General features: G+C 48.0%; 1 protein-coding gene across 3 annotated transcripts in view; it reads right to left on the bottom strand.

Annotated features, from left to right (window-relative positions):
• The window catches only part of INPP5A (inositol polyphosphate-5-phosphatase A), a 254,812-nt gene that overhangs the window by 162,667 nt on the left and 64,179 nt on the right, over positions 1-27,966 (bottom strand). For 2 of the 3 annotated variants that reach the window (XM_075107881.1, XM_075107879.1), the window contains exons 3-4: positions 14,874-14,974; positions 13,255-13,342 (exon numbers count right to left, since the gene is read on the bottom strand). In XM_075107881.1, the coding sequence (XP_074963982.1) occupies positions 13,255-13,342; positions 14,874-14,974 (189 nt within the window). Of the gene's footprint in view, positions 1-13,254; positions 13,343-14,873; positions 14,975-26,954; positions 27,102-27,966 lie in introns of those variants that run through there. The other variant, XM_075107882.1, reaches the window with a different exon arrangement.

Genomic DNA, 27,966 nt, shown 5'->3' with positions numbered 1-27,966 from the left:
TCAAGGGATAACTAATGTTTTTTCTATACTCCTCCATGTGGCCAGTTAAATTAGACACATTATTTCTGTGCTGTTAGAGAACACTGATCAATAGATACTTGGAAAGCCCTCTAAAACTAAGTGGAAACACTTCCTCAGTGTCAAAGGGTTCTAGTTTGGGATTGTACATTGCAAACATTGTTAAATTTAACGGAGTAGTAAGTGTGTGACTGTGGCATCTGAATACTAGCACCAAATCTCCCAACGCTCATTTTGTGTTAAAAGCACCCTATGACACTGGCTAAGCACTGCCCACCAGCCCCGTCACCGCGAGGCCGTTTTCAGCTGGCTTTTCTCACTGGGAATTACTCCGCTGCCTAAATCCCTGACCCCAGCTTGCAGAGCCTGCAGGTTTCAGCCCAGCTCAACTTCACTGAGAACAGTGCAGTTTTTTATTCATCTCTTTTCCCTTGGAAATTGATCTGCTTACTGCTTTCCCACATCGGTAGTAATATCTTGAGATTACGATTAGGTAGTGTAATACAACAAAATCTTTTTCTCCTATCTATTTGTTTTTAATTGTGAAAAATTAGATGCATTTCCCAGCCTTTTTGAAATGTATAGTGGTAAGCTCTGCGGTGAAACCTGACTGCCACATGCTATTCATAGAAAGGGAGTGGGCAGACTCATGCATTGCTTTGTTTTCGGCTATGAATACTGCATTATAACATTATTTCAAACACTAGTAAACCCATTAGTTTACATCAGTAAATAGCATACGTATTATTTTTCTACAGAGTCACACTGCTTTTATTTAAAAATTAATTCAATGCCTCAGACAAACACATTAGCAAGTTCCTTAAACAGCGTTTCATAATTTCTTAAGCAGTTATTTTCACATTTTCCAATCTCACATCTTTTCTTGAAAGTCAGAGCTGTTCCAAATCAAACATTTTGTTTGCACAAACAAAATTCTTCACACGCATTACTTGAAAAGAGTTCTTAATAAAATCGCGGCTATGCTACAGCAATGCATAAATGGCTCTGCCCTTAGCCCTGCTGCATATAAACATGAACAAGATATTTGATTGCCCAACAGGTTAATAATTTTAAATTATTTTTTCTGGAGAAAGACAAAACCTGGCAACTATGCCCCCACATTTCTAAAGGGGACCCACGTGGGGTGCTGCAAACTTAAAATTAAAGCATTTAGCCAGATCTTCAGTTATTTCCGTGGATAATTCTGTTTTTCATTACCGTTCTTCCTTTTCCATTAAATATTCAACACCTTCCTGAGCACCTGGCAAACCTTTACACAAAACATCCTGAAACCCCCAGCCCCTGAGAGGAGCACGCTCCCGTCCTCGCCTGCAGCAGCAGAGGCGGGCGTGGCGGAAGCGTGAGGGCTGCCAGCAGCGGGCGGCCCGGCTCTCCGGCTGGTGAGGGGCCGGGGACCTGCCCGCGGGCACAGCCCCCCGACAGCGTTCGGACGCTGGGGACAACGTCGTGCTGCTGAGCAACGCGCCGCAGTCCTAGGAGAAGGCTGGAAGGATTCCTGTGTTTTAGAAGGGAAGGGTTAGGTCTGAGTAATGGACTTTATAGCATGCAAATGTTTACCAACATATGTTCACCAGATGCACAGAACGCAGTCGTACTGAAACACAGTGAGCATCTGCCTGCGCACCACTAATGTGAAAAGTTATTAATCTTTGGCCACAAATCACTTGTGGATGAGCTGCTAACGATGGATACCAAGCAGTACTCTGCTCCGCTTTCTGGAAACGTCCCTCACGTCTCCCCCAGCCTGGCCAGGAGAGCAGTCACAAGTAGACGTGGGCAGGGAAGCAGAGCGATGCCTCCCCAGCACCGATCAGAGAGCCAGACCAGCCGGGCGCCACAGCACCAGCCCCGCGGCAGCGACCGCACGCAGCGAGGCCACGTTCGTGCCTCCGGTCTGCTGCGGTTCTGCTGCAGCCAGCGCTACCCGGCACGCGGTGCTTGGGCCTCGGGACGGACGGGCGGCACGCGGGGCGCGGCGATGTGCACCTACCCTTGTGTGCTCGCGGGGGTGGCGATGCCACGACCCAAGCTGCAAGACTTGTTCCTGTACCAGGACAGCCTTTACTCTGTAGAGCCTGTTCTCAGCACCTCCACAAAGAGACTCTCTTCCTTTCACCCCAGGAAGATCTGCTGTACTCTTGGACTTCAAAGAAACTTTACTAAAATAAAATAAAAAGAAAGGCCTGAAAATGGGCCTTTTATTCCATTCACAGTAAGTGAAATTCTCTACTAACCATGTTTTCCCTCAAAATTCCTTACTATTTGCAGCAACAAATTTATGTATCAAACTGAATTATGTTTACTCTTCAAGACAGGATTAAGAAGAATAAATTCTAAGTATTATGTACTATAAAACAGGAAAAAAGCTAAATACAACTTGAGAACCATCACGCAAAAAGCAGGCAGCAAACATTAAGCTGCAAAGGACTCCGTGTTAAAGCCTCAGGAATCTCTCTGCAGTATCGCTAACTGTCAAAAGCAGAACTGTCAAATAAATGGAATATGATTAAGAAGATTTACTGTTTTGAGGTATGCACTGAGGCAACCAATAATTCTTCCTATAACTCTCTGGACAAATTACTTTAAGAACATACAATAATTAAATATGCAGCAAGGCAGAAGCAAACAAAAATGCAACACGCTCCTATGCTGAGAGACGAGCAGTTCTCCTCCTCCTCACCAGCTCAGCAATCGCCAGGTGCCACCACCGCCCGCGGCAGTGCCGCAGTCACCACATCGCCACTGGCCCGCGCAGAGCGGAGCTGCCCGCGCAGCCCAGCGCCTTCCGACCCACGGCCGGGCCCGGGCCCCGGCGAGAGCCCCGGGCGACGCGCCACGGCACGGGAAACAACATCCTAACTGCTGCCAGCCGCGAAAGCTCCTGAAAAGCAGGAGAGGGCGTGGGGGCCCAAGTGGAAAAGTCTGACGGAGGCGTTTTAGGTTTAATGACACCTGCACTATTCTCTCCTTCACTGTCCTCAAAGCCTGCTGCCTCCCTTGAGCACACGCAGTGAAGCACTGCTCAGCGGGACCGTGCCGCCACAGCGCAGAGCGGGGCTGCAGCCCCTCGCCTCCCACCCGCCGCGGCCGGCCCACCCGCGCAGGGCAGGCCCAGGGCAGCGGGAGGCTGCGGGAGGCTGCGGGAGGCTGCGGGAGGCTGCGGGAGGCTGCGGGAGGCTGCGGGAGGCTGCGGGACAGCCCGGGGACAGGACGGGGCAGGCGCCCACTCAGAGCGGCCTTCGCCAGAAGGGCCTGCCCGGCTGCGGAGCAGGCACGGTGGCAGCGGGGCCGCGGGCCTCGCCGTGAGGCGCCCGTAGCGGTTCCTCCTCGGCCGGGCTCTCCTGATGCGCCTGCACCCCGCAGAGCTGAGGCCCAGCAGCTGGGGAGCCGCGGGCCGTGGGGCTGGTTTTAACCGACCTCAGCTCTCGGGAAGTTCTGAACCGAAGCACCGGTACCGGTGAGTGCAGGCCGGCTGCCGGGCGAGCCATGTGCCTCAGGACACCTGCCCAAGCAACCAACAACCGCAGCAGGCCTTGCCTTATGGGACAGCTACAGTTTAATTAAAAAAAAAGTTTGTTTTACCCTCACTTTTCCAACAGCAATTAGAAAAGTTTTAATTTTTAAAAGCTTAGAAATAGTTCATTTCCCCTTGTGTTCAGATACTATGGTCTACAATTCAGTTTCAAATGCTTCAGCTGATTTTCAGATGTATGGGTTTCGACAAAACCATGTTGTAATTATTCTTTACAAGTAATCTCACATTTTTTCTAAACATGTAGTCTGTTGCATGACTGCAGCATGAAAATCTGAATATAAAATCCACAGCCCACAGAAAATGCAGTTCCATACAAATTGTAAATCCATAGCTAATACAAACAGTACAAGGATTCTATGCATAAAGAAGCTGCTCTATCACCCATTTCCTCAGCACTACCACATCTGTAAACAACAGAAATTGACCCAAGACTGCATTATTGGGCTACTGATCTGTGAAATTTCTCACTGTTTTGTAATTATTTCTCCTCTTCCAGCTATAAAGAAGTGTCAAAAAACAGGCAGAAGATAAGCCATGAAATTCATCACAGCAAGAAGAACTCTATAGATGTCTTATAGATTTGTTTCAAAAAATGCATACAAAAAAAAGGCAAGTCAAAACTGGAGGAAGGTACTGCTGTGGCAACACCTTTCAGATCCCATTTCCCATCCAGAAGAGATTGGAAGCGATTACCTGACAGCCGACTTAGTTCCTTAAGAAATTAAGTGGGAGATTTCATTTCAGGTGGTTGTAAATATATGTCCATGTCACAGAATGACAATACTCATACAACCGTTTTTTTCATGACTTTGTCAGAAGCAGCAGGATTAAGTTCTACATTCGCCAGCTCACTTCATGAACTCATTTTTTTCCAATTAAAAAACCATAAAAGCTAACGAAGAGGTCAAACTTTGATGCAGGTTTCAAAAAGCTCCCAACCATGTATTTTAACAAGAACCCTCAAAAACCAGGAGGCTCTAAAGGAAAGCGATTCTGTATTACGATGAGCAAGATGAGGAAGGAGGCTGCTGGAAAACATGCAGAAGCAACAACGTCTCGCCCGGTACTCCCACCAAGTGTGGCAACAAATCTAATAGCTGAAAAACACTGCCACTACGAGGCTTCACCTGGCTTTGCATCACTTGTATTTCCGTACAGAGTTTAAATCCCGATTTTTCCATTTTGCTTTTTCTACCGCTACAACTCACCAGAGGCACTTCTGTGCGTGGCTATAGATTCACTTCCAGCATTTTAGGGGTGTCAATAGGGAAGACTAACATATTTTTCACATTCTCTTATTACTTTTAGTCTCACCTAGGAAGTGGAATTAGCAGAACGTAAAAATTAAGTAAGCGTTCAAGTAGCAAGCACCAACACAAACAGAGTGCTCCGCTCCGCAGCGTCTCTCAGAGGCTCGCCATGCAGACGTTTGCCTCACATTCCATGGGACACTTCATACCTCCCTGGGCATCCTCTCACAGCCCACCAGTGTTACACACGTTCCTACGTGCTTGAACGCCAAGAGAAAAAAATCCCAAAGAACTCTCATAAGAAGATGCCTTTAAAAAGTTGTTACTTATTTAAACATGCTTATACTAACTCCTTTCTGAAAAACAAATAACAACAAAGTAAAAGGCAGTGAGGCAGAGGGAAACATTTGATTAGAAGTGACGTGTGGAGGCTGGTAATGACAAAATACTCGTAGGTTTTTCATATGTGCTTCTTAGAAAGGAGTCAGCGGACTTTTCTTCATCCAAGATCATTCCCTGGATGAAACTCGTAAGAGTTAATTTCAGGAGAGAGCCTGCATGGCCAGGTGACACTCCCTTGGCTTCTCTTGTGGCATGGCCTTCCCTTGCAGAACAGCCCTGTCCCCACACATCCCGCCAGGTACAGCATCTCTGCTAGACACTGCTTCTGCCACCTTCTCACCTTGCTGCGCACTGCAGGAACCCCACGCTGCATACCAAACAGCATTGCTTGTAGGGAGTCTGAAATAAGGCCAGGCCTTCTGAAGACTGGGGCAGGAGTCCCCAGGAAGTCCCAAAAGTATGAGATCTCTGGAGCTGAACATGGGAAGGAGTGTCCTGGTCCCATAACCTCTTGCACCGCAACCATCAGTGAGGAGGGCTGTCGAGCCCCACAGACCACCCCACAGCAGTGCCAACAGAGGGAAATTAAAAGCTGCCAAGGCTGTAATCATACCAACACGAAGACGTGCATTCAGTACCAGGGAAATGTCATTTTATATGATGCTACGGCCTAAGACCAGAAATGAAATCCTACTTCTCTAGCTTGGCATATTTTTCAAAGATATAATTAGAAAACCAAACTCAAGTACAAAATAAAATCCCATGGGAAGGAAATGAGGGGAAAAAGGAGAAGGTGGAAACAGGGTCATGTAATTAGCAGAAGAAAATTCAAACCAAGACTACAGTAAAGAATAAGCCTGGCAAGAAGACATACTCCAAAATCTCCCGCTCAGCAGAGGGCCACATTGATACATACAGCTACAAATTTAAGACTATTACCAACATCCCAGCTGCACCAGAACCCCTTCTCTTTGCCTTCCCAGAGCCCCGAAAGCTGCACTTGTCTCAACCGGGACCACAGAGAAGGACATTCTGGTGTCTGCTTGCGCGTGCATCCGCAGCCCGCCGGCCGTGCACGCTTAAGCGTGCATCCACAGTCACAGCGCGGTGGCACGGCAGCCGCCTCCAAAAAGCGCCCGGTGGGCACAGGGGCTGCAAGGCCAGGCGGCCCCAGCAATGCAGACTGGTGCTTCAGCTCCACCTCCTGGGGAAAATCTGCCTTTCTGCAAAAACTGAAAATTCCTTAAAATTGTTAATGGAGAAATGAGCTGAGAACTAATCAGGCATGTGAATTCCCCCAATATTCAATTCAATTACATCTCTCTTCCTAAATCATCTTTTTTATTTAACAAAACTCTAAACTGCCACAGCTAATAAGCTCAGAAGAATCAGTGTACACCATTCATTTCTGGGAACAGGCCGTTATTTTCTAAGACCCATTAATAACTATGACAGGATTTATGTACAAGATAAATTCAATTCAATTTCCTTTTTCAATTAATGGCCAATTATTCGAACTCAGCTCAACCAAAAATATTACTCAAATATCATTAATCTAACAAAAATTAACTTTACTATTCTCTCAGTAATGAGCAGATATAATTTTAAGGTAAAATAACACACTTGAATAAGATGTTGTCCATCTCTATTTTTAGGACCACTACTCCCCACTGGAGCCCTCCCAGTCGTGCTAGCCCAGGCTACTGTTATTAAGGATAATGACTTGAGCAAAGGTCTCTCCTAGACCCTACTGTATGCCAACCCAAGCTGTATTTGGCTTAGTTTAGGAGCCATTTTACATCTAAAAACTACTGGTAGAGAACACATGGAATCAAGTAAAAACCATTGGGGGCAAAGAGGCATAACCATTTTGTACGCATTCTGGCAATGCACGGATTCATGCATTCTTGTGGCCACTGCACCTCTGCAGCTGCCTGTTCCTGCCCTGCTCCCGGGATAGTGACGCACAGCGTCGGCGCAGGGAGACGGGAGCTGGGCTGGATGGGGACACCTCCGAATGGGAGTGGACGGGGTGCAGGGGACAGACAGGCAGCCCCAGGGACATGCAGTTCCCCTACACACCAGGGCTTCGTGCCCCTTAAAGAGGTGGGGTGATGGCAGCCCGAGTGAGACCTGCCCATCAGGAGACACACACACGCTCCTGACGGACTGATACCTTTGTGATCTTTGGCAAGGCAAGCATCTCTGCCTCCGTAACCCAACCACACATTTGGCAGGGGGTGGGGGAATAAAGCCTGTCAGAAAAATGGACTATTACCTGCTGTATTTGCCATTAATAATCTACCGTTTTCCATTTCTGGGGTGGTTCTTTAAGGGAAGATTCATTTCAGCGATTCCCTCAATACTTGAGCTTGGAGGCAGGCAGCCATGTGAGCACAGCACCCTCCCTCCTTTCAATTTATTTGCAAAATAATCTTTGCGGTTTATGGCGTCGGTGGTGTTTAAACACATCTTCCTAATGTCAGAAATGCTAGTTTTGAAAAGTATCTGTCTTTTTGGTTTTTAATTTGAAAAAAAATCCACTATGTAATGAACTAATTACCATGCAATACATCCTTCCTAGGAGGAGCAAGCTGAAACTTCAGCACATCAGATGTATAGCCCAACAGCATTTTTTTCATTGCCAGTTTATCTATTGGGCTGAGCAAGCAGACAGGCAATTGAGGATTCTGTTTATTTTTTTAAAATAAATCTATACTGAGAAGTAAAGCAACTACCCCGCTGTGCAGATGCTTCTGCAAATCAGCTAAAAGCTGTAATGACCACACAACTCCCAACATGATCCCTAAAAACTCGAGGTGTGAGCTGGTGACAAGCTTGCTCTCAGAGACCTGGTTTGCTGGGAGTCCTCAGGATTTGACTTACACAACAGAGATTCTCTCTCAACCTACTGAAACCACATGTTCAGCACAGCAAGTATGTTTTAAGCTATGCAGGGGTTTCTTCTGCGTTCTTTTAACAATCAAAGAAAAAAAGCACCTGGTAAACAATATAAAACCTTAACTGAATATTCCAGAAGTCAATAAATACAGGGCACCACGCAAAACTAGCTTTGATCTAATTACAATAAAAAGTGTCACTGATTATACTGACACGTTTTCAAGTAAAAATAATTATAGATTTGATGAAAACATCCACTTCGTTCTGGCTGCTATTCAGCTTCGGTATGAATGCTCTTATTGGAGCATAAAAGCACCTTACTCACAATTATCTTAGGCTATTTGAGAAGTATCAACAGGTAAAAATTCATCAAACCCAACTATTTTTGAGTAACTCTTCACACAGAAAAAGCATCAAGATTTATAATTTACCCACTGAAATATACCAAGTACAGTAAAATTAACCGAGAATGTAAATGCTAGGACATTGGGAAAAATGCTAGGACATTGGGAAAAATCAATACAACTGCAAAGCCCTGCTTTATTGAGAGTGAAGTCCATTAGGTACACTCACAAAGAAATAAAACAATTGTACTGAATTGCTCAGATTCTCAGACTTTTACCTGTTTCAGTCATCTTATATTTGTCTTCTCTCTTTGCTAATTTTACATTCTCTAACAGAAACTATGATCCACCTTCTAGATTACATTTTATATGACAAAAAAGTATAATGGTTTTAAACATAGGTTTACAGGAGGCTGGATTTTAAAAACCATTGTCAAGGTGTCGGAGTATCTGAACATTTCTGGCTGGCACATGTGTCAGTTTGTCCACACCAGTTTCCCATCAGTATTTCCAGTCATAACTGGAACAGCCTGTTTAGTTAATCTGAAACTTCCGGGAAGCCGTCATTACCGTTGCAAAGGTTGTCACCCACAAACCTCATCCATAACCGTTGGGAGCTCTTAACTCTGACGCTGTCATCTTCCCAGACCCGATAAGCATTAGCTCTAATGTAGCAGCTTTCTTCCAAGAGATTAATCTTCAGATCATTTTAAAATTTTATAAAAGCGTGCATCTCTGAAGCATGATATGACCCGCTCCATCCACGTACTCGTGCGCGCTGCCCCGCACTCCCCGTGAAACCGCGGCTGCAAAGGCTCGTAACGCTTGCCTTAAGCAAAGCCATAGGTCAAGACTCACTGCCAAGACCTGACTCTCCATCTCAACCCTTCCCTTAGAGACTGCGAGGTGACCGTCCCACCGGGACCAGAGACCTACCACAAGCTGTCAGAGGGCCAGCGGCATCTACCACATCCCCCCAGGCTGCACCCTCGCCGCTCATCCTGCGGGCTGGGTTTGCATTGCGCGTGTCATTTAGTGAGTTTTGAGTGGAACAAATTCCCTCACAGCTTCATCCTATCGCTACGGCAAAACAAAACCAATGGAACCACAGTTTTCCCCCTAGTCGTGACGCCTCCCCCTCTCTCCCCACAAATCCCAAACCTAAAACCAGTCTGCTTTGTACCAGATTTGGTATACATGACCATAAATGGCAAATACCTGGCATTAAACTTTATTTGCATCTGGGATGATGTAAAGGAAACCATTTTGATCCTTGTTAATACATAGCAAGTTATTAGAGCTTTTAAAACCAAATCATTCCACGGGAGACACCTCGTTGTCACATCGTTCTTTTATCCCACAAAGCTCAGGTAAAACATGCATCCTGGGTTGCCTTAAACTGGGAGAGGCTATATGCTGAGGGGACGGGCTACTGAAAACACTTTCTGAGGTCTAACGTAGCCACACGGACTAACTATGAGCAGTAAAATCTGAATTAGCTTTGCAGGGGCCAAGCAAAGGAGAGCCTTACAGAAGAAGCGATGCCAGAACTGCTTGTAAAAGGGGATAAGAAAGCAGCAGGGGGTAAAGGTTAGCCAAACTGCAACTACTTGGGCTTCTCCATTTCTAAAGAAAATAGCACTATACAACAATATATAGTATAAATGTTTGTATTTCAAAGACCGAGAGGTAGTAATATAATAATTGCAAGGCTACCATCTGCTGCCAATTCTGTGCCTTAGAAGGGATGGAAAAAAGCCCACAGAAGTTAAAGAACTTTGTAATCAAACAGAACTAATGAGGAAACAGGGAGACGCGTAACATTGTGTGAGCCAAACCACACTGGAGATAAGACTAAAACTTTACCCTAAATGGACGCACCGCAGTGGTGAAGTCCCTGTTCAGAACCAACGTGTAAGTTACATGCCCACAAAGACTGAATAGAGAAGCTGGAGAACTGCCAGTTCAAGTCACGTGTGTAAAAATCATTTATATGAATCTTTGATTCACAACAGTAGTCTCAGGAACTATGCATGAGGACTGTCGGCACAAAGTGCCAAAAACTAGACTAGAAGAAGTCACAAGTTTAAGAAGGTCAATATGAAGGTGCATCCTCTCTCTTTTCTAGGTTTTCCAGCTTTGGTTTCAAGCCACTATGACTAAAAGTCTAACAAGGAAGGTATAAAATATTCTTCTAGCACACAGCATTTTCTCTCGATGATAGCAACATAAAGCGTAATTAAATCATCGCTCATCTTTTGTTTCTTTCCCTTTCCCACACTGAATTTATTCAGCCCTAAAAGGTTCTTATGGGCTGGAAAAATGACAGAGAGAAAAAAGCCAGAAATATCACTCTACGAATCACCTCTAACTTTTCATTATGGTTTTAGAAGTTCTGATGCAAGAACTGGACGGCAGAACACCCATGCTGCCTTCGCTGTCCCTGTGCGCAGAGACACAACCACCATCTTTGTTACACTCCTCCTCCACTAGCGACGCTTTCAAGGACGGCTTTCCTTCCTGAGCTACAGCACTGCAACGGGAGCTCGTTTCTAGTTTGCCCAACATGACCTCTAAATCCCTTCCAGAACTGCTGCTTCCCAGGCAGGGAGTCCCCTCTCTACTGGAGACACCATACCAGCACACCCTGGTACTGCGCTCATCGTTATTTCCCGTTAACTTCGTTAATTGTTGATTCTATCAGCAAAGCTTTTACACTCGCTGCCAGGCTACTAATACAGATAAGCCTACACCTGAAGGGATCTGGGGGCACCTACAGGGACCGCCCTCCCTCCTGTGATCGTCTCCACGGAGCCGTTTCCTAGCCGCCCAACACCGCTCTAACGTGTAGTGTTATTTACAAACAGCCTGTCACGTGGGACTACGTCAAACACCTTCGCAAACCTGTTTTATATCTTTACAGTTACTAGATCAACAGAGAGCAATTTAATCAAATAACAAAAGCACGTGTTTGGTTAGACTATTTTCCATGGAAAATAATATTTGTACAAGCAGCCTTTTCCCCCGCCTCCCTTTATGGACTGAATATGTTGACAGAATTTCTTTTTCCAGGAAGGCCTAACTTTAGTAAATACAGGATGAAAAGAAAAAGATATGCAAAGTAGTATTTATGACAGAAAACGGAGAATTACAAAGGTAGCTGGGGAATACTGCAACAAAACATACCACCTAGAAAATAATGCTAGCATGTGAAACAAGAAACCACGTTATTTCTTGAACTAGGAATTTTGCAAAATAGAAAGTTCTTTGGAGACAAACAGCACATGCTCTACGCCTAGGATTGCTGTCAATCTCTTTAAGAGCCTTTTTATCACTGTAGTGGCATCAAAAACAAATGTATCTCATGTTAAATAAAACAACTTCAATACCATATTGTGACTATCTTGAAAAAAAAGTCATAGGTATTTTGTTATAGGTTGCATTAGTCTTCTGTACTGTTTCCTAAAGGAAGATCGCAGATGATTATCCCTTTTTCCCCATAGTCACAGAAGAGCCTAGGTGAGAAGGGACCTCTGGAGATGATCTGGTCCGACCCTCTGCTGAAAGCAGACCAGGTTAGGCAGAGCACCATATCAGGGGGTGCTTGTTGCAGGTCCACTACAGCCCTGTGACGGGACCCCTGCGAAGTCCTCGTCAGTGAGCAGGCTCCTCCAGAGGCAGTTCTGAGCTGTAAGGGACTCTAAAACATGGTTCTGTCCTACTGCCCTTCATCTACCAGGGCTTACTGAATGCCTTCAGCATACGGTTTTAACGCTCCTGATGCAAGATTTGTCCCACTAGGGCTCAGTAAAGCTGATAAACTTGGTTTTCTCCTCTTTGATGAGAAAGAAAAAAAAACATCCTGAAATCTCTCCTCCAGTTCCACATTACCTGGGCTTCTAGCCAGAGTCATTAAAAACACAAATAAGTAAAAATCTTCCCAGGTTTTTATTCCCCTAGGTTATACGCTACCTAGCCGGGATTTATATGCGTGCTGGGGGGTGTGTGTGTTGGTTTTTCCCCACATGTCCCAGTTGCTGCCTTCGGCTGTGGGGCAGCACCAGCTCACGCACTGGGAGCAGAACCCCAGGAGGCACCCGGGAGCCCAGCGAAAGGGCTCCTCGGAGCCGCCAGCTGCCTCTGAGCAGTACCCTGGGGGACAAGGAAGCTGCTGCTGTCCTGGAGAGACAGGAGATGCCACCAACTGACCTCTGAAGGACTGCTCTTTCTTCTACAAACTAGCAGTAATCACCTAAATAATCAGCAGACCTGTTCACACGTTGTACGGTCACGGCAACAACCACACAGTCGCTTCTGCTCCACGCAAGCGGCGACTCCGCACACGTGCTTTTACATTTACCTAAACATCACTTGCATACGAGTGGAAACTTGTGCTCTGGCTCTCCTCACAACCCCACAGGCAAGGGAGCCTGTGATCGGCTCTAGAGAGTCGTAACGCAAGTCTTGAACGCTTGCCAAGCCCTGCGCCAGCTAATCACGCCGCAGGGCTGGCACCACCTCGGGCTGTCAGGCAGCAACACCTTTCTTGAATGGAAGGTAATTCTGGTCCACCAAGGTGGTTAATTGTTAGAGAAAAAAAACCTCAGACAATCATTTTAAACAAAAGAAAAGCCTTTCTCTGCATTCTGACGTTCTCATTTTGAAGTGGGTGTACTTCTGTGAAATCAGCATTTACACATCCTACAAAGTAAACACTCCTAGTAAAGATGTAATCCTCGTCGTGATGGAGACAGCTCACGCCTTCACACCAATCAAAAAGCCCTGAACAGTTTAACAGAAGAAATTCACCATCTGTTGAACTAAACATGTGGAAGAAATTTACCGTAAAATGTTCCTGCGATTTATAGTTCTCATCCAGGTAAACTCGAGCTCTGTTGTAGTCTTTCATCGCATCACTTGATAACAGTTCTCTAAAAGAGAAAAAAAGAGATTGAAAATATAAAGGCAGGTGCAAAGATACTACACTGCTTTACAGCATCATTCTCTGTGCTGCAATGTCCCCAAAACCACCCAAGGGAGGTGCAGGCCTCCATCTCATTTTGGCGCGGATCTCAGCGATGAAGGTTTCCTGCCTGCAAGCTTTGGGGTTGGCCACATCACCTACACTTTCAGCGTGAGTCACTGAATTCTTAAGCGCCATTTGGACACAGCTATGAAGGACTCAAGACTCTGAAGACCACGAAATTCCATAAAATCGGGCAACTCATGCTAAAGGCCCTGTAGCCTCAACTTTACAGCTCCACCTTGCTGAGCCCTGTCCGTCTGCTGGCAGGCGTAGTCAGCTCATCGCAGGGTGAGAACAGCTTTTTGCCTCAGCGGAGAGCAGGGTCTCCAAAAGCAGGGTTGTGAAGAGACCCTCACTCACGAGCTGTGCGTGGCGGTGCGGGGTGCGTCCGAAGGGGGGAAAGGGAGGATGAAGGCCACAGCGCCCCGGTGCTCGGGTGAGCCGCGGTGCAGCAGGAAGAGCCCCGCGCCGCCACCGCGCAGAGATGCCCGTGCCAACGCTCGGTGCTCCCGGGGAGCCGCTCGCCGCGGGGCGCGTCCTTCGCCGGGCGGGCAGGACGGACGGACGGACGGACACCGGGCGGGAGCGGAGCGAGGGAGGATGCGCCTCCCGCCGCCAGCAGGGGGCGCTGCCGCACCGCCGCGGGGCGGGGCGCTCCGGAGGGGGCGGGGCAGCTCCGCCCCCCCCCCCCACCCCAGGCGCAGGCCCGCGGCGGGGCCGGCCCTACCCCGGCAGCCGGACACATGGACGGACGGACGGACGGACACGCGGACGGGCGGCCGTTCCCCGGGTCGGACGCGGGCGCGCGGGGCCGTCCCGGTGCGCGGGCAGACGCAGCCCTGCGGTCAGGCCCCGCCGGCGGCTGAAGCGAAAGCCGCCGCTGCTGCGGAAGGTGTGCGCGTGGGCGCCGCGTCACGCAGGCGGAAGGCGCTCGTGCCTCGGGGCTCCCCCGCGCCTCAGCCCGCGCGCGCCCACCCGCAGACGTAACCCCGTCCCCTCCCGCGGCGGCGCTGGGGTTGAAGCTCGCCGCGCTCGCGGCCCCAGCGCCGCCCTCGCGGCCCCTCCCGCGCCCCGGGAGCCGGCGCCGCCCGCGGGGGGCAGCGGGCGCGGCTGCGCGCCGCGGCCCGAGGGCGCTGCCCAAAGGCGAAGTCGTTTGATGGCCGGCCGCGGTGAGCCTCAGCTCGGCGACGATACGGGAGGGAGATCTATAGTCCCTGTCTTGCAGAGTTACCTTGCCAGGACACGGCCAGGGGAGACGTTTGTTACTTTTCCCGATTCCTTAAATAATGCAAAACCTACACACTTGCCTAGTCCCGTCCTTCTGCAAGGTCGTATGTCACGCTGAAGTTGAAAAACAGCCAAAGCTTAGATACTTGACACATCCGACGACCCCTGCTTAGAGCTATATGCCACATTATAACTGTCCAGTTACTTACTTAACAAACTTGTCCACGTGAGACATGGAAGCTTCATAGTTTTTTCCTCCGAATTCTTGACAGTGTAAAGCCATGAAGTGGGGCTTGTGTGCATGTACAACCTGAAAGAGACGAGGGAGTATTAAAGTTGTATCTGCAGCTATTACCACACAGCACAAGTGACGCAAACCCAGGCATGACACATCTCTTAGGAGGACAATCAGCTGGTCGGAGACGTAACTGGCAGAACAGTAATAAGCAATAAGGGGAGCATCGTTTGTTACGCACATGAAAGACACAATACACAATAATTATCACAAATATTTTTATCTAATATTGTCATTTTTAAACCCTGGATTAGTTCCCAGGCATTGATAGCAAATACATAACACCTCTTCCAACTCGCCTCAAAGAGCACCTGACACCGTTAAGATGATCAAAACATCTCCTTGTCTGGCAGTTGGAAAAGTTCAAACACCTGAATTAATTTGTGAAGTGGTTCTTTCCACTGTTACAAAACATCTCGGAAGAGCTCGTGGCAGAATGCTGATCAGCTGTCACATTGCATATATTTATTTACGGAGTATCTTATTTACAAAGTATTTAAATAACACACACACTATGGTATCACACATTAGACACACATACAGACACAAACGTATCTAACACAAGGCATGTAAATCCATCATCCTACTTCAAGTGTTAGTCTTGTATAATGCAAGTATCTTAAATACTAAACAGGCAGCACTAGGATGCAACTATCACGCTAAAGAGCATAGAACCTATGCTTTTTTGGTCGCGCACCAAACCAAATACACAGTATTTATAAATTTGCTGCTGCATTAAACACACATTCAATGTTATTTTATCCTAATAAATTTTCTCTGCGTTAACTATAGTCAGCATTGTGAACAACACAACTACAAACATCCCTCTGTTGAAATACAGGTTGTAGGGACTCAATATCATCTCTTATTATCTTGTGAATTGAGGGACACAAGCTACAGAACTATTTCAACTTTTTAAAAAGGTGAAAGTCTGAAATAATCACGTACGCGCTGGTGCAAGCATAGTGGGTAAATAACATGTTAAAGACCCGAAATAGGATCCCCTGTTATTTTTGACTCGGTGGCACGCGGCAGTCCCGGCCAGCACAAAGGCCGCGTTGTCCACACGGCCATTCAGAGGAAGAACGGCCTGGTTTCCATGAGCTGCTTCGACCAGAATAATAAATCAACTCCTCTCTGCGCAGGCTCTGGCACCGGCGGGTCGGGGCTCTCTACCAGGCGGGGGCCACAGCATCCCCCCCTTCTCATGCTGGGGATGGATGGCAGGCAGAGGTGCAGATGGGCACGATTACGGTAAAGATTGCTAACTTCGACACACTGCAATGGAGATGAACTGAAAAAGTAACAGGGATAGCTCTCCTTTCGTACTCATTTCCTTGCTGCTGGTACCCTGGAACTCTGAAAAGGGATAAACACAATAAGCCCTTGCAGTCATGCTTTCGATTATGCGAATCAACAGTGACTAACTTTATTGTAAAAAAGTCTTTCAAAATGTTTATTTCAAACCACGGTAGAAAGAAATTGTCATCTGATCTGATGACAGGGTGCAAAATTCCTCATTCCTGACCATGCAAATAATCTCATTAGAAAAATCAAGCTTAAATACAATTAATTAAAGATTAGCAAAATCTGAAATGCAGCAGCTTTCCATCGAGCAAAAGGCAAACAGCACTGCATCCCTGCTGTTAACGGCCACCTCCTCATGGCAGCAACGCAGCTGGTCAGCTCAGGGAAGGGAAGCAGGGGGGGGCTGGCAGCAAGTCCGCCCACGACCCACCAGCACCGGCGGGCGACACTGCCCATCTCTGCTGGAAGGGCTCGTCAGCGCACGTGCCCCACGCGCCCATCGGGCTCCAGCGGCGAGTCGACAGCCAGGTCTTGTCACGGGCTGGCAGCCCGTCGCTCCTCAGGGGCGCCCCCGGACACGGCTCTCCACCAGAGCCTGGGGCAGGCGCTCGGGGCCGCGAGGCAGCACCCTCCATCGCAGCGCACCGGTGCGGAGCCCACCGCGCCAGCCGGGGAGGCGGCGGCCGAAGGGCAGCGAGCCCAGCGCCAGCTGGGGCACGGGGAAGCCTGGCAGCCGTTCACAAACACCACAGCCAACGGGTATACAGCGTACTACTATTTACAGACCACGTGGTAAATTCAGTAAATTACAGCATTGCTAATCTAAGCTAGGTTAGACTCGCAAAAAGGAGGCAATGGCTGCTGGTTTCTGAGTGATTTCAGACAAGTCACTTCCTCTTCTGTACCTCAGCTTCCCCATCATCGAAACAAATCTTGACACCGACCTGCTTGGTGAAGCATTCTGAGGTAGGCTACTGACAAGGGTTACTATATAAAGGAAGAAAGTAAATACTCCCTCCCACAGACATGTTTCTGGATCTTCGTGCGCTTCAGCTCATTAATGCCAGTCTCTGCCTAACTATGATATGGAACAATCTTGCTTTAAAAACAGGCCATCAGCAGCCAGGACTGAGGATGAGCTACAGATGGACCCAGTGGAATGTGCAACTGGGGGCGGGGCAGGGAAAAGCAAACCACAGTACAGATGGCTAAAAAAGAAAAATACCTGGAACCCAAGCGACTGTACCCAACTGGGACACGCACATACTTTTCCTTTGATATATACTTGATGTAACTATAAAGCTTACATTAATACTAGCTGATTTTATAGATTTACAAGCAATTAAGAGAAAGTTTTGCTGAGAAAGTTCTTCTTAAGCATCTTGACCAAACATAGCACTGAACAGGACACATCTCTAAAGTGGTTTTGAACATACAAGAAGTGGATTTCGGCTACAACTACCAACATTCATGAGAGAGGTTTCAACTTCCAGAAAGTCTAAATGTTTAAATTTCAGCAAGAACTGTTAAACAGAAACTTAAGAGCCACACTAAGCTGTGAAGACCGAAGCCCAAAACAACTTCTCTATGTTTAAAGGCGTTCAACTCTACCGAACCGCGGGCGGTGGGACTGGTACCTGCGCAGTTCCCTGGGTGCTCTGACCGACGCGGGCACACAGCCCGGGCTGCGGTGCGTGCCGTCCTGCCCGTGGCGCAGGGGAGGCTCTGACGTGGGGTCACGGCATGGGGCAACATGGCCGAACGGAAACAAGCGTCCCTGTACAGATGCCCCTTTGTCCCTAAAGACAACGTGTTGTTGAACCAGCTAGCTTCAGGCACAGGCTCGGCAGCGAGCTGTGCTTCACAGCAGCGTCATGAGCCACAAGCTGCGCACGGTGGGGCCACAGTGGTCTTGCGCCAGCCCACACCACCCGAGTGCTCGCTGTCTGCGGGGACTGACATGTCCACTCTGCTCATCTTTTTGCAGCGTGTCTAATTTACAATTACTTTAAGAAACACACCGTCCTGCAGAACACCAGCCGCTTATGTCTGGAACAGAGGTGTGACACCCAAAGCCCTAAGGGACCACCTGCAGCCTGCAATCACAGAGTCCGTTAGCAACAAACTAATAATCAAGCACCTTTATGAAGTTTAACTGGTTGGTTCATTTTCTTCACTATCCTGGAGATAAATATTAACCAAACACAGCCTGTGAAGTCTAACTTCTTAACAGAGCTCACTTGTGGTCCCTCAACAACATGCAGTCCCAACTCTCCATGTGCTTTAGTGCTCCAGATCAGTTTTGGCTTCCAAGTCCTGATCTTATCTACTCGGAGAGCTCTACGAAATTACCATAATCGGAAAACAGTTGTAACTATTTAATCTGGTAAAGCAAACAAATCCAACTCTTATTGTTTCACAACACAACACATCCAGTAACTGCATATTGCGAACACAGCAAAAACGCGCTGGCACATTGCGTTATTCATTTTAACTGCTACAACCGTTTGCTTCATCAAGATCTCTTACACAGTTAATAAAACTAATAAACTGGTAAGAAAAAAGTTAAATAAATGGATTCAAATAGGATTCTAGGCATAAGCCATCTCCCATTTATGAACGATGAGTAGCAGCCTCAAATGTGGAGTCCTGCCTTGAGAAAACACTGGAGAACTACTTTACTGTGCTGCAGCAGCTACAACAGAAAACATTTCCAGACTCTGAACTGATATGCAGGACACAAGCGGGTTTTGGGTTTTTTTGTTGCTGTTGTTCACATTCAAATCCTTGATAGCTTGAAGTCAGAGCAGGTATTTAAAAAAAAATTTTATATGCCATTTTTTAATGAGGAAACAGCACTGGCTTAATAGCAGTGAGAGGCCTTCCTGGCATTCCTTGCAGATTAAACCACAAAAACATACCTGAATATTAGTTATATCCTTTCATATAATAAATACCCTCCAACTAAAAGCAAATTGGCTCTGCTTCATTACCTTTTACTAGTTTTCTACTGTTATGAAAGAACAAACAGTGCATAATAATGAGTAATAAATACTTCAGAGTTGAAAACTCACAGTTGCCAGAGGTTAAAGATCATATACAAGACCACATAAACACTGAATTTGCACCTGGAGCAGCACCATGTTTTTTACAAGGTTGGACATTTTTCTCAATTTCCGGATACATAAAAATAGGTAAAGGAAACCACAACTAGAAGTTGGGTTTTGGGATACTGGTAACTGAGTAAGATGCTCCAACACAGTTAAGTACAAATATAGAAGTGGTGAAAAAATAGAAGGTTAATCTCTTTCTATTCCTATAGGTCCTTGTCTGTTAAGGGGACAGGGCGAAGGAGAGTGCCCCTGCAGTGGTGGTGCCCTGAGCCCAGCGTGCCGCAGGGCAGAGAGGGTGCGGGTCCGCTGGAGCTGCGGCAGGAGCTGGCAGAGGACACGGCCCCGCGCCACAGAGCCGGCCGGCTCGGCAAGCAGCAAGACAGGTCTCTCAGAGGGCAGTGAGGGCACAGCAGTGAGGGCATCATTTTCAGATGTTGAGCCAGCAAGGCAGAAGAAGAACTTGAGCCTTGTTCTCTCATATTCAGGATCACTTGGGTTTGTTTTTTTTTAAATTAATAACGTAATCAAAATATCAAAACATGACCTTTAGTTGCCTTGTGAACTGTGAAATATGTACAAATCAATTCAGCATTTGTGGTCCTAAAGCATTCAGACTTACAGAAATTGCAAATACTTTGAAGAATTAAATCTTTTACAAGTGCATAGCCAAACAGCCATAGCCCAGATAAGGCTGCTCCTTCTGTTTCTGTATCTGATATTAACTGACATCCAACTTCTAGCTCTTGTTATGCGATTCAAGAGACTCTGATGATAGCCACAGTGAGATTTTTTTGGCTAAAGCATTCTGGAATTCCCTGTCACTGAGACAGGGTCATCTTCTACTGACATGAAACAGACGCTACACATCAGCCATGGCAGAGGAACACTGTTCAAACCTGAAAGTGTTCTACAGTTAAGAAATAGTGAAAATAAGGTTGCCTATGGAACTTGAAATCAGTCTGCCCATCCAGAAAAAATCAGTTATGTTATCCACAGTCTGCCTACATGAACAACCTGATAGACTTGATCCAAGTTGTTCAAAGATTTTGTAATAAGAGGCTTGGCAGCAAACCCTCTGCCTCAGTTGTTGAGAAGCCGAGAGCAGTGAAGCACACGAGAGGACGGCAAGGAGGGGGTGAGAGCAGAGGGGAAGGGGATTTACTGCTCCATTCCAGTGTGGGTCTGCCCTCTCCCCCACAGCAGGACGGTGCCGGGCAGGTTGCACCAGGTGCTTTGCAAGGGAACCACTACTCTTAACGGTCTTCATGTTGTTGTAAGCAAAGCAACCCTGGCATCTGATCTACAGAGGGGAGAAGTGCTCCCCCCCGCACCTGACAGAGCTGTGCTTTGGGGGCACAAAGTCATTATTTAAAGAAAGAAGAGTTGTGTGAAGGGGTTACCCCTGTACAACCTCAGTGCACATTTGGGTATCCACAGTTGAACGTCACCTCTGGTACATGACCCTACCTCAGCGTGACCACAGCCGAGAAGGTCACGGTCTAGCCATTGCTACTTAAAATCTAACGTAATTTAATGGCATGCAGTAAACTGAGGATAGGAAGAGACACTCTTGCAATTACTTATCAGGTGCGCACAACTGAGGTAGCTCTGCAACTGGCATTTTAAGCTCTTTACTGTTAATGATACTGCAGGGCCATTCTAAGTAATTCCTTCAGGGTTTTTTCTTAAACGCTTACAAAGAAGGTAGGACCACTACCATCACCTGGGTAAGCAGCTCTACACCCTCCTCTATTACTTTGTCACTTGAGTTACTGGAGAAAGAATGCCCGCAGACAGCTCCTCACCCTGCAGCTCAGGGCAGGGGCGACACCCCCGAGGTGCTCCCAGAGCTGCACCCACGGCAGGGCTCCGCCACAGCCTGGGGCTCTGCCCGGCTCAGAGATACCCACGCTCTAGCTGCCCAGCATCCTCACCCCAGTTTATAGTCCCCATTGCTGTCTGGGGTTTGCATCCCATTCCAGTGCCCCTCCTTCTCTAGCTTGGCTGGCATCTTCTAGAAGGACAACAGCCATGCCCCTGGTAACTACAGGCCCATCAGTCTCACTGCGGTGCCTGGCAAAATTATGGAGATTACTCTGGGAGTTATTGAAAAACACCTGAAAGACAACACAGTCATTGGTCATAGCCAGCACGGGTTCAGGAGTGGAAAGTCCTGCCTAACAAACTTGATTTCCTTCTGTGACAAGGTCACTCACCCAGCTGACCAAGGGAAACCAGTCGATGTGATCTTTTTGGATTTCAGTAAAGCTTTTGATACTGTCCCTCACAGTCTCCTCCTGGACAAAGTGTCCAGCACACGTAATGCAGCGGGTGAGCAAGGGGCTGATGGGTCGGGCTCAAAGGGTCATAGTAAATGGGGTTACATCAGGCTGGCGGCCAGTCACTAGCGGGGTTCCACAGGGATCCATCCTGGGGCCGGTACTCTTTAATCTCTTTGTAAATGACTTGGAAGGAATACTAATTAAGTTTGCTGACAACACAAAATTGGGAGGAGCTGTTCACACTCGCAAGGGCAGGGAGGGCCTGCAGAGGGATCTGGACAACCACAAACCATGTGAAATTTAACAAGGGCAAGTGCCAGATTTTACACCTAGGGCGCGGCAGCCCTGGCTGTACAGACAGCCTGGGGAGCGAGGGGCTGGGGAGCAGCTCTGCAGGGACCTGGGGGCTCTGGCCGACGGCAAGTTGAACCCGAGCCAACAGTGTGCCCTGGCAGCCCAGAGGGCCAGCCGTGCCCTGGGGGGCATCAAGCCCTGCATCGCAGCCAGGCGAGGGGGGGGACTGTCCCGCTCTGCCCCGCGCTGGGGCGGCCTCACCCCGAGCGCTGTGGGCAGTGTTGGGCGCCGCAGGACATGGAGGGTATAAAGCTACCAGAGAGTGTCCAGAGGAGGCCACGGAGCTGGGGAAGCGTTAGAGGGGAAACCGTACGAGGAGCGGCTGAAGTCCCTGGGTTTGTTCAGCTGGAGCAGAGGAGGCCGAGGGCAGCCCCATGGCGCTCTGCAGCTCCCTCCCGAGGGGAGGAGGAGGGGCAGGGCTGGTCTCTGCTCTCTGGTGACCAACGCCAGGACCCAAGGGAACGGCAGGGAGATGTGCCAGGGAGGGTCAGGCTGGGCATTAGGGAAAGGCTCTTGCCCCAGAGGGTGGTGGAGCCCTGGCACAGGCTCCCCAGGGAGGCACCACGACACCAAGGCTGGCGATATTCCAGAAGCACTTGGACAAGGCCCTCAGAGACACGGTGTGAATTTGGGGTGTCCTGAGCAGGGGTGGGAGTGGGGCTCCATGATCCCTGCGGGTCCCTTCCAGCTCAGGACTTGCTATGATTCTATGATCTCCCAGGGGGAGCTCCTCAGTCTGCCCCACGGCCAGTGCTTCCGTGCCTGCACCTCCACCTCGGCCGCCTTCCAAGTATGGGTGAAACACAGCCCTTCAAACGTGCCAACACCAGAACTGCCAAGTCCCTGCTCCAAAACCTGCAGGTAGTACAGCTTTGTAAAGAAACTGTTACTACGAGCTTGTATATACACTTCTTTTTTTCAAATCAAGAATTAGCATTTGTCTAAGTCTTGTTTACAGAATGAGGAAATATTTTTTTCTGGAGGCTTCCTTCAAAACTCAGATGAGGCACATACACAGAAATTTTCAGCTTAAGCAGGTAGATTTTTTAACAAATTGTTCATGACAGAAAACAGTAAGAAGGGTTGAGCAAGGGAAAAATCAAATACAACTTATGTTTATGCATTAATGCACATTACAGAAAAAGAAGCCAACACACAAACTAGTAAGGCAGAGGGATTTACTTGGAATGTACACTGCAAAACGTGAAAGCTCTGAATAATCCTCCCCGAGCAGTTCCCCAGGGATGCGGCACCTACAGCATGCCCCCCGTGGCAGAGCGGGCAGCAGGGAGCGGGCTGCGGGGAGCACGCTGCTCTCCATCACCTCCCCGCTTTGGCGGGCGAGCCGCTCCCCGCCGCCGCGAGAGGAGGGCTCTCCTCCATGGGGACGGGTGGGCACCTCCCATTCCCATTGCCGGCTCCGGGAGATGGCGTGCCAAGTCACAGCTTGGTGCTGTAAGGAGCAAGCAGAGGGAGGCAGCGACGCCAGAGACCCGTTTTCTGCTCGCGGCAGGCGCAGGATGCCACAAGTTTCCGTGATGTCAGGGCCGGGCAGGCTGCCGGCTGCCTGGCACCCAGCGTGGGCGCGTCCCCCGGGCAGCCCGGCCACGCGCGGGCCTCGCCACTGGAGCGGGGATCGCTCACCCGAACCAGCTGCGGGGAGGCTGAGGCTTCGGGAACCGCGCTACAGCCTGTGCCCGCGTACGTCAGACCGTGCGGGCAGGCACTTCTGCCCTGTTCTCAGGCTGTGGATTCAAACAAACAAGAATCCCCAAACAACCCTGTCTGGGGAAAAAGCACCGATCTGAGAAAGGCCCAAGATCTAAACTCAAAAGGATTGCTGGGGTCTGCAACACAACGTTTCGGTTAATCTCCCTTTCTAGTTAAACAAATAGGATTAAGTCCACTAAAATAAAGAACAAACTGAGTGGCTGGGGTTTTTTGTTGGTTTTGGCTTGGTTTTTTTCTTTTTTTCCTTCTCTTCCTTCTTTAAAAAGGGTAATACGCAAAGTTTCCATGCTGCAATACCAAGATGACCTTTAGCTTTTAGGTAAAATTTTAACTTCTGTGTTACTACAAATAAAGGCTCTAAATGCTCGCAAACACATTAAGCAACATGGACAACTACATTAGGGGAAAAGAAACCCCTCTGCCTGAACGCTTTCATCTGAAGTGACTGTTTGCCAAGAATGCAACAAAAAAAGATCATTACTAACATTAGTAAAGATTTCCAAGGGCTCTAGCTTCTAAACTCCTCCCACCCCAAATGCTGGTAAAATAGACGAGGAAGGAGGGGTGAAAAGAAAAACAACTCTGAGTAAATAAATAAAACAAGAGAAGTCCTTTCTTTGTGCCCCTACGGCCCTCCCTTGCACACACAGGTTCTTGGATCCTCTTGGAGCTTCTTGTTCCCCCGTATTTTTGGCTGTGAACTGGCATTAAGGAGCGGCCCTGGGCACCGGGCACTTTACGCAAGTGGGACAATAATCCGATTTGCATATTCTGAGAATACTCCATCATTTGCATAACATCTAGTTCATCAAATCATCCAGTTTCTTGTTCAGCACTAAACTCTTTCCCATCACACAAAGAAAGCTCCAAACCACTACTCTCACAATCTGTGTTTTCACCTTCCTCCCAACAGCCACTCTCCCTCCTTGTTTCCAAGGTATGTGTTGGGGGTAAGAGAATTTTTACTGAAAAGAGGATGGGAACCTAAAACTAAAATATTTAATACCCAAATTACCAGTAACTATTCATAGTTAAGAGATGAGGCATAAAAACCAGAATCAGGACTTCACTGAATTCTGCCTGCTTATAAAAAGGCTTTTCCCCCCGTTTGCTACTATTTCTGATTATCAAGTGCATGGTACGACATACTTCCTTACAAGACCTTTTTATCTTGATTCCAGTGGATTGTTTTCAACTGCAAATACTATTTTCTGCTTTGAACATTAGAAACAAGAGCAAACTTTGCAAACCCTGGGATTTTGCAACATCCTTCCCCTACAATGCCTGCTTCTCCTTCCCACAAGCGCACAGATTTTGCTGTTGGGAGTCGCACGGCGTTGCACAGTGGATGACACGCAGCAGTGCAAAGCGCAAGACATCATGTTACTGAACTGCCCGGTTCCTTCGGCAGAGCTCAGGCTGCTGCCAGGGCTAGTTACACCACAGGAGGCAGATGACTTTCCCATCCCCAGACTGATTTTGCTGCATGTCCCGGCCGTTTAGCATTGCCTTAGCAAAGCTGGGCTGACCCAACTGCCTCAGGACATCCTTCCAGAGCCACCGTGCGACACTGGTAAGGATGCCACTCACCTTTACAAAACGTTTACATGTTTCTCCAGCTCAACGAACCAGCCAGAGCGCACGATGTGCTAAGCTGTTCCAGAACATGCCTACAACCTTGTGCCTTTTCACTCTGCACTCACCCGATCCCAAGTCCGGGTCACAACTGTTGCCACCCGAGAGCTAGAAGGGAATAGCTGACACCTCTGGCAGGGTCACTGTTTACTGGATGAACAAAAGACAACCTCCCCGGCAAAGTCCCTCCTGACAGGCAAACTCTCTTCTCTATAACATCTGTGTGATATTTACGTGATTTTTAGCGAAATGATTGCTTGTTTGCTTTCCTCCTTCCCTAAATGTGATTCCCAGTAGGCTGGGTATCTTTTCTCAGAGATACTTTATCCTGTTGCAGTATTCCTCATCTTCAGGGACATTTATCTTCCAACCATGGCTTCTGTTCTGCCTTTTTAAAAAAATATTCTTTTGTAAAACCACTTATGACATAATTCCTACCCCTTTCAAAAATTTTGGTGCCCTAGAGCCTATTCTGACCAGATAGTTACAGGGGCTGCCACGAGCACTCAGCTGAATAAATGTTGTCAGCTTCATACATTACATGTCTGCAAAATGTGACTGTGGTATTACTGGGCTCTAAAACAAAACCAAACACAACCTGAAAATGCACAGCATTTAATATAATTGACTATGCTACCATGGAGATTATCAAGATTCTTAAAGGTTATGACCAAATTGTTTAATGAAAGGGAAGATTCAAAGATTTTACGAATATTACTAAAAAAAGATAAATACGTGGAAGAAAAACAGTAAATTGTTTAGTAATCACATGGGTGGGGTGGTTAATGGTTTTAAGGGCATTGCAGTAAAGTTTCATTCATATATGCACTGACAGCCTGATTGCAAATCAGACATCAATTATGTTAAAAGTCTGTGATTGTAGTCCATCTCAGAAAACTATGCTTCCTATTTTAACATCAATTCCATGTATAGCACACTAAAAGTTCTTCTAAATCACCTTTTTTCTCTTGACCACATTTGAAGCAATGTAGTTGACTGGTTTTTAGGTTTGAAGTCAGACACCACCTCAGATTTCACTATGACATAGGACCGTGTGCCTTTGCAAGCACAAGCACATCGTCTTTCAGGCTAAGATGGTTTCAAAGTCGGCTACGACCAGAAAGCGAAAAGGGAGTTTGAGAGTAAAGCTCAGAGAGAATCATCAGACTTGGAATAAGTGGAGCTTAAATACACCTATCAAAAGGCTTTAGTAACACTTTAATACTACGTGCAACCCATCTGCAGACGACACACAGACATCAACCTTCTCCCTGTCGGGACAGCAATCACAGCAACGAACTCCGTACCGAAAGCAAGAGCAGGAGATCCTGCAGAGGTGCCCAAGGCCCCACCGGGCCGCCATCCTGCATGGCTTCCCACATGCCGTCCCGAGGGGCGGAGGGGAGAGAGTCATCTCGCTGTCAAAGCACTTGCTGTCACCAAAGCAAACCTTTGGCCACGGCGGCAGCGCGGGGGCAGCTCATGCCGGGGCTGCTCGCTGCACCCCCCACAGCAGCGGCGGCACCGGCGCGGACCTCACTCAGCAGAGACCGTCCCGCTTCAGTGTTTTACCTGTGCCACCGGACACCCGGCACGTCTGTGCTGCTTCGCTGGGCGTGCTCCTTCTTTTCTCAAAGAAGTAAAGCACCATTTGTACCTTCTCTACTCCAGAAGTAAGACAGAGCTGCAGAAAATCACCCTGTGGCCTTTGTCAGCCTCGCTACAAACACTTTCCCGTCTTCACCAAAAAGGGTGAGGTCCTCCAACTTGCAAAGCTTTGCAGTTCTAAATTAAGCTGCAAAGGAGCTGCCAGCCGCGGGTTCAGCCCCCTGCGGTGCCACGGGCCCCAGGCTGTGCTGCAGCAGGACGGCCCCGACTGCCCGCCCGCGCCCTCCTGGACCCCAGACCCCGCGCCAGGGTGGGCAGGCTCCGAAGGGACAGCAGGAACAGGGGTGGTACAGGTACAGGCAGAGCCCCGAGCCCGCCGGGGAGGGGCGGAAACCCCTCCTGACCAGGTGCTCTCTGGTGGGAGCTGACTTTCTAAACACCCGCAGATCGAGGAGAGATACTCCGGGGCACCTTATTCATGTTTACAAATTGAGGAATTAGTTCAGTGATGCTATGTCAAGAGGCAATAAGATACAAAATTTGATGACAACTGTAGCCAAAAAAAAAAAAATCCACTGGGCTGATTCTCAAATTGCCGTATTTCCGTACAGCAAGTTCCTGAAGCTTGGCTTCTGGAGATTAATTAAACAAACAAAACTCTCCACTTTCCTATAGGACAGGTACTTTTCTGCCTTCACAGAGAGAAAGCTGAAAACACAAATTCAAGGAATTCCAAAGCCTTTTGCCTCTGGTTTGGTATAGATCAAGGTGGTGATTGTTTGAAGGCGTTGATTTTTCTGAGCATCTATTATCAAGTAGTGATACTCCTCAGGAGGAGCACAGAGTATCTGAATTTGTGATCCATGTGCTCTGGCTTTGGTATTCCTTGAACTCTCTTCTAAGTTGCCAGCACCTGTTTTTGTCATTAACTACCTTTAGGAGGGGGATGGAGCACCGGGAGAAAAGGAGGAGCATG

Source organism: Phalacrocorax aristotelis, chromosome 12 (genome assembly GCF_949628215.1).
Source record: "Phalacrocorax aristotelis chromosome 12, bGulAri2.1, whole genome shotgun sequence".
Lineage (NCBI taxonomy): Eukaryota > Metazoa > Chordata > Aves > Suliformes > Phalacrocoracidae > Phalacrocorax > Phalacrocorax aristotelis.
The sequence above is the reverse complement of the archived record's forward strand: the minus strand, read 5'-3'. Positions and strand labels throughout refer to the sequence as shown.